Source organism: Merops nubicus, unplaced genomic scaffold (genome assembly GCF_000691845.1).
Source record: "Merops nubicus isolate BGI_N331 unplaced genomic scaffold, ASM69184v1 scaffold7797, whole genome shotgun sequence".
Lineage (NCBI taxonomy): Eukaryota > Metazoa > Chordata > Aves > Coraciiformes > Meropidae > Merops > Merops nubicus.
This window is the reverse complement of record NW_008619531.1, coordinates 10,695-18,097: the sequence shown is the minus strand read 5'-3', so window position 1 is coordinate 18,097 and position 7,403 is coordinate 10,695. Positions and strand designations below refer to the sequence as shown.

General features: G+C 38.0%; 1 protein-coding gene across 1 annotated transcript in view; it reads left to right on the top strand.

The window, feature by feature from the left end:
* LOC103776310 (rho guanine nucleotide exchange factor 10-like) overlaps nt 1–7,071 on the top strand; it is an 18,633-nt gene extending 11,562 nt beyond the window's left edge. Inside the window, exons 4-5 of the mRNA XM_008943817.1 lie at nt 4,826–4,948; nt 6,563–7,071. Coding sequence (XP_008942065.1) covers nt 4,826–4,948; nt 6,563–7,071 — 632 coding nt within the window. The remainder of the gene's footprint in view (nt 1–4,825; nt 4,949–6,562) is intronic.
* The last annotated feature ends 332 nt before the right edge of the window (nt 7,072–7,403 follow it).

Below are 7,403 nucleotides of genomic sequence, written 5' to 3'. Positions count from 1 at the left end.
CAGGAATTCCTTAATATGCAAAAATAACAGAGAAGTAAAATTTCAACTGGTATTGAAAAGAGAGAGAAGAAATTAGTGTAAAACTATTGCTGAGAGTCTCAAGGAGAGAGATTAAAAAGGCAAGGCCTTGATATAATTTCAAAAAAGAAGCTGAACTTGTTTTGCCAAGATTTTAGTAGGAACTGCTAAATAATTTAATACTAATATATGTATTACTGGCCCGATATGCTACCTGGAGATATCTGTGTTTCCATTTATAGAGGTGTAAATGAGAAGAGTGTCATTCCATGAAGTTAATGAAATTATTTTGTTGTCATACATTAAAAGATAAAGAAAAATTTACTGTTGCTGCCAGGAGTGGTTACCATGAGTTACAGTGCTGTACTTAAAGAACAGCTGTAGTAACTACGATAGAGGAGTAGGAGGTTCTCATAACCTTAGTAACTAGTTCTCATAGCACTAGATTTCCCCAGTTTTGGTCTTAGAAGGTGGCTTTAAGTATTACTTCCTGCTCTCCCTGTTGTGAAGGAAATGCCTCCTTTGCTTTGAGGAGGACAGCCCTGCAGCCCAGTGGGCAGGGTGGAGTCACAGAGGGCTGAAGTGTAAGGGAAATGGCACAGGAGGTGGTGATGCTCCTTGCAGTTTGGCAAAGTTTTGCAAGGTAAAAAAACAGACTGTCTGCAGCAGCTTTTATCTGCTGAATGTGACTTTTTAAATCTGTGGCAGTATGCTTGTGAAGAATGGAGCTGGGAGGGCTCTTGCTTTCTGCAGTTATGGGAAGTTTGTGTGTATGAATGCAGGGCTGCAAATTAAACCAGGATCATGGAGGCAACCATGGGATAGACATTCAGCCCAGAGTGGTCTGCAGTACCTTTACTTCATATATCATCAGAAACACTTCCTTATAACGTGTAACAAGCTTGTGTTCTGTATCTAAACACCAAAAAAGCACGAATGCCATATGAGAAAGGAAGAGAATGGTTGAAAGAGCATCATCATGTGTATTTCACTATCTAGTAAACCATAGTACAGCTGGATTGCTTTTAAGTGACCCAAGCATAGCTCTGGTAGCTGAACAGACAGCACACTGAGTAGAAAGAAAAAAAAATTTATTAACATTTGAAGACAAATATACATACTTCAGTGGTGCAGTGTACTTCATTTGTAGAGCAAGTTTCTGCTTAGTGTTTGTGAACTGTAGTTGAAATCTCAACAACGGCAGCTTTTCACCAGCCTTTATCAGAAAAAAATAATCATACTGGACATGTATAGACAGTCCCCTTGTTTTTCCATAGTCACATTCAATATTTCAGTCAAAAACAGCCTTAAACATGTTTTTCGTTTCAGCTCTAAAAGAGTTTGTCCTTTTGAAGAGACTACTGTGACCTTGATACATGTAATTTCATTGCTCATTTGGGTGACGGCAGGTTACCTGTTTACCCAAGCAGTGATTTCTGCTTAAGTTACTGTATTCTGTTTATATCCATACATCCTCTGATGGCATGTGTGTTTCCTGGAAATAGATGAGAAAAGCAAAGCAAAAAAAAAGTATCATTTCCTTTCTGTGGAAAACAAACTATACTTGGAAGCTTATGGCTTTCTTTTGTCCTCATCCCACCAGGTGCCAGACCATAACATGCAGTTGTTTTATGATTTTACTACTGGGGAACAATAAAAAGACTGGGGAAAACTTCAGGTCAGCTGAACAGATCTCTAGAGTAAGCTTGTTTTTATATAGTAAAAGCAGCACAGTCGTGTAAAAGCATATGCACCAGCATGCTTTTGCACCTGCAGCCCTACCTAGGGTTGACTTCAGAAGATCTACATGGGTACACATGAGGATTTACATGGGTCTGGTGGTGGTTGTGACAGAGACCTGAGAAAGGTGAACATGGAGCAGAACATAGGCAATAAAACCTGTTTGTCCATGTATAAGCTTAATTGTTGGCTTCAGTTCTTTGTAAAGTCAAAATCTTGGTCAGATTATTTTACCGGTTTTAACAGTCCTGTCTGCACTGGGACAGTGTCATCTAAAGGCTGTCATTTAAAGATGAGAGTATTTGATTTGGTTTGGGTTTTATCTTTATAATTTTCCCTTCTTGTTGATTTCTGTGCTTCCTGCATAATGCATTTTGGAGCATTGGTCTTATGTTTTTCTTTTCCTTTGAATTTGAAATAAGATAACAGATTTATATTTCAAATCAGTATTTTAATAGGGTTTTTTTTTTAGTCTATATGTATTTTTTTAAGTTGTTATATGCTATTTCAAAGTATATTTTCAGATACAGATGTGTCCTGCTTTTCTAAGATTTCAAAGCAAGTAGTTTTCCTTTTGACCTCACTGAAGATGGTTCATGCTTAAGGTTGTGCTCAATGTTTAAGATCCTAAGTTGCTGGCTGATAATTTGATACTTTGACCTATGGAATCAATAATGCATATTACCCGTTTTCCCTGGGTAAAAAATACTTCTTAAAAGTTGCTTCAACATTGGAGTATGAAATCATGATTTTAAACACTTAAAGAAACATTGAAGGTGTATTGTTTAAAAATGTGAGCATCTTGCTTCAGCAAGAGGTTTGAAAGGCCAAAAGTACAATTGGAGTTTTTGATAATATCAGAAGGTTAAAAATTGTACGGAGTATTTCTGTTTGTAGCTTGTAAAACAAGCTTTAATGAAATGGTGTGAGGTTAAGCTAACCTGCAGGCACCTTGCACTTGCTGTGGCACCAGCTGTGAAAAGGACTCACATGTTATATATAACCTGAGTGAGCCAGAGCTCTAAATCACAGAATTCAAATACTCATTTTTTGAAAACTCCAATACACAGGGGTGTTTGGGCATCACTGAACATATTTTGTGCTGAAGGAGTGCCTTTGTGTGCTTTGTTTTGGAAACTAAATTAAACCCATTGATATCTAGAAAAAAAAAAAAACTACAAAAAAACCCAACCAAAACAAAAATCTACACACACGAAACAAAAACAAACAAAAAAAAAAAAAATACAAAACACAAAAAAAAAAAAAAAAAAAAAAAAAAAAAAAAAAAAAAAAAAAAAAAAGAAAAACACACCAAACCTGAACCAACCAAGCAAAAAAATGCATCTAAACTGTGAATTCCAAGCTTCAAAAGGCTTGTAATTTATCTATAGGCACAGACCATCCATGCTCATCTAGCTGAAGAAGGGTGATGTGGTCCTATCAGCATAAACACCTACAGTTTATGGAAAACAAAATAGGTATCTCTGAGGGTCTGCATGAGTAGGTGGAGCCTCTTCAACTTACTCCTGCTTGTTATACCTGCCAAAGGTGACCTAATCATTGTGCTTTTAGAGAATTATAGAATGTGATTTTGGGCAGACAGAGCTGGGATTCCATATCTGGACCTACATGTGCCTTTTATCATTGCTGGGTTAATACTTTGGGGTTGTAAAGTTCTGTGAGGAAAGACTTAACTGTGGTCCACCTCCTGCTTTCCAGTTTGAGTGCTTTGGGCTACAGTCAAGCTGCTCGTTCCCTGCTTTCCCACTGGATCCGAGTTTCATACACTCTTGGAAGTAAATTGGCTCAGCTTCAAGGGGCAAGATGAAAGATGCATTCATTTGTGATCCACCATAATTAATTAAGGTCCATGTCTAAGGTGTGGAACATGCAGGTTCATCCGAGTTATATCAAATATGGAATCCAAATTCCCTAGTTACTGCTGAAATGGCTAACAACTTGAGAGCTGTGATGAAGATGGGAATGGCTGCTCTCTTGCATATGAAGTTAATAAAACCTACAGATACATGTGTAGGTTTTGAACCTGGAGGATTCCAGCGGAGGTTAGGTGTTTCTCCACATAAACTTCAGCCGTGGCAAAAGTTTAGGCAGGCCGTGGTTTCTATTTCTGCAACTTGTCAAGGCCATTTTGCAAATCCATCTAAACTGAATTTAGATGTATTTAATAAGTCTTTCAAGCAAAAATGACTTTGTCTTCAGTAGAAAAACAGCAGTCCCATCAATAATATGTTGTAGAGAATGGTAGACTCATAGAATAATTTTGGTTGGAAGTTATTCTGGCGGTCATCTTGTCCATTCTTCTTGAGGCAGACCTCATCAGACTGGGTTGTTCAAGGACTCATCCAGCCAAATTTTTAATATCTTTGGAGAGAATGGAGATTCCTCAACTTTCCTAAGGAACCTGTTGCAGTGTTTGACCACAGTTATGACGAAGCTTTTCCCTACTTACAATCCAAATTTCCTATGCTCCAAATGTGATTGTGACTTATCCTACCTCTGTGCACATCTGAACAGAGTCTAACTCTGTCTTCTGTGCACCCTGCCCTCAGACAGGAGCAGACAGCACTTCTTCCACCTTCCTTTGTACACTGCATGCTCCAGTCTCCTCCTGATCATTGTGGTCACCTTCCATTGAACTTGTTCCACTGTGCCAATGCCATTCTTATATGGGGGGACATAAACTCAAGCAGGGGATCACAGCATTTTTGATACAGTTTCACAGAATGAAAACTAGGAGAAGAAAATAATCCTGAACAGGTTTGAGTCGTGAAGTGTAGGGTGTTAGGGCAACGTATTACTGAGTATTGTGAAGTGAAATACCTTTCAGCTCTATTATTGAGAATATGCAAACACAGTTTATTCATAAAAACATATTTGTAAAGATAATCCGTTTCTGTTTTTAGATACTGTTGATTTAGGAGAGAACGTTTCAGAAGTTTAATAGCATCTAAACTGTCATGTACGTAAAGTTTAATACCACAGTCCAGCAAAATATTTGGGCAAGGATCATCACTCTTGAGTAACGGGGCACTTCTAAACTTCGCAGGGCAGCAGCGTGTTTCTGTGACCAGCCTCCTGGTGTGCCACGGCTTGTTGCTGGTGGGAACAAACCTGGGTATAATAGTAGCATTGCCAGTGCCACGCCTGCAGGGGATTCCCAAAGTAACTGGTGAGTGAACTGGCTATTCTGTACATTGGTTTTGTGCACTTTTGCCCCACACGAGGGGCTTGCAATATATCAAAGTATATGTTTAACTTTTCTTAATGATCAAGGTTTTGTATCTTGAAGAGATGTATTTATTGAGTTGCTTTTATATTGTCCCATTTGAAATACAAGTCCATGAATGCTGTTGTGTCATTTTGCAAATGTTTAAGCTACTAGCGGAAGCAAGATTTTAAAGGCATGTTTAATAAGGGCTTGGCCATGCTGTGTTTTGGGTTCGGAAGTCTGCCCCAGCTTGTGTGCTGTGGAGGGAAGCTGGCAGATTTTATGAGGCAAGCTGTTTGCAACTTCCTTCAGGGGGACAAAAAAAAAAGCTTATGTAACTTTGTAAAATGAAAATGAAATCCTCTGTGTTCAGCAAAATACGCAGCAGTAATCCAGTATGACACAGGATAAAAGCTGCTTAAAAATATGGAACCTCTGTTAGGTGAAAATTAATGCAATACAAGAAAATGCGGAGTTACAGAATCAAAACTTTTCTCATTTTATTCTTCATTTTCTGTTTTGATTATTGTGGGTTATGTCACCTGCATAGTCTTGCATTTATTTTTGATCAAGATTTGTCAGATTTCACAGATTTAGCAACATTACCTTTAGAGATCTATTTATATAGTGTTGGGTACTATATTTGGAATTTAAGCTGAAAAACTGTGACTTTTTCCAGTTGTGCTTCCAATAGTGATAATTCATCTTTATATCATTGCACTTGCTGTACAAGCAGAATATGTTTTATGATAACCTGGAATGCATTAGAGCATTAGGGGTGGACAGAGTGATTTGTAGGGTTGTGGGGTTTTTCTCCTTCATAGGCTAGCTCTTTTCCATATTGTGGCTGATGTAGTAGAATCCTTTGGGCAGTTTTTTTCATCCTTTTTTTTTTTTTTCTGTAAAAGCCACATATACTGATATTGCTATAGCTTCTGAATTTGGTCATATTAATTTTTTTTTTTCTCACATTCTTATGATTTGCACAGTGTAAATCTTCCTTGTATCACCAACATCCCACTGTTTAATTACTTTTAAGAAAAGAAAAAAATAATCGTTGTGTCATTTTTTTACCAATCTGCCATGGTAACTATACAAACAGAAGGATAAGTTCCTGCTCTGTAGTGTGGAGGGTTCTGCTACAATGAAACAGATGTTCTTGTGTGAGGACATCTGGAGAGGTACAGAGGTACAACAGGGTTAATGGAAAGCCACGTATTTTGTTTGTGGATTACTGGAGAAAACTCACAGTGTTACCTTTGTGCCAATGCCAGCAAGAAGTTGTTTGTGGCATTTCTGTGCTCACGCTGTTGTAAGAACAGAGCACAAATGTAAGTGAAGTAAAATGCCATCTTTCTGCTGAGTTATTAGTACCATCCTAAAGCATTTGTGGTACAATAGATTATTTTTTAATACATTTTTTTCTGTAAATTATGTACATACGAGGCAAAAGACAGGCTGGATGCATGTAATAGGGGTTTTAATTGCTTTTCAGAGCAAATTTTGTGAACTAATTATAGTGGAACACTGTGGTAAAATAAATAATGTTCCTTAATTGTCTTCTTTTGGCTCCAGGAAGAGGAATGGTGTCATATCACGCACACAATGGCCCAGTCAAATTTCTTGTAACGGCTACATCCATAAACAAGAACAGAAATAAACTGAGGAACAGCCTGCCTCCTGGCTCAGAACCTACAGAGGATGACCAAAAGAACGTCCTGCACAGTGACAGACCAGGCTCTTCCCTAAGCAACACCCATGACACCGCCGTTTGGCTCGGGGGCTCGGTAGGGTCCATTGCACAAAAAAGTGACTTGTCATCTTCTGCATCCCTTACTTTGTCTCATGGATCAAGTTCTCTAGAACACAGGCCAGAGGACAGCAACATTTATGAGCTTTTAAAGGATCAAAATATCACAATTAAATGTAAAAGACAGAGATCCAAGAAAATTAAAGCAAGTTCTGTGTTAGTAATTTCTGGTGGCCAAGGACACAGAAGAGTGAACAAGAAGACCAAGCAGCAGCGACAGGACGAGCTAGTGTCGTCAGTGATGGTCTGGCAAATACCACTATTAAATATCTAACTGAACTAAACCCAAGATACTTTCTGCTATTAAAAGAAGTCTGATATCCTTTTACAGCAAATGCCAGCTTAGAACCCAAATGGATAGAGTTTGTACACCTGGGAGCAATTTAAGTAGGCTTTGATCACAGGAGTAAGGGTTGCAAGATGGTGTTCGCATACTTACAACGTTCTGCAGTGTTGAGGTATTGGAAAATGTTTAGCTGTTGATGCTGACATTCATACTTAGAACAAAAAGGATGCTAGACACTTTAAAATGGTTTTAGTATTGCTACCTTATTTATATTCACATATATAAATATCATATAATTATGATTTATAGCACTTAAAGAA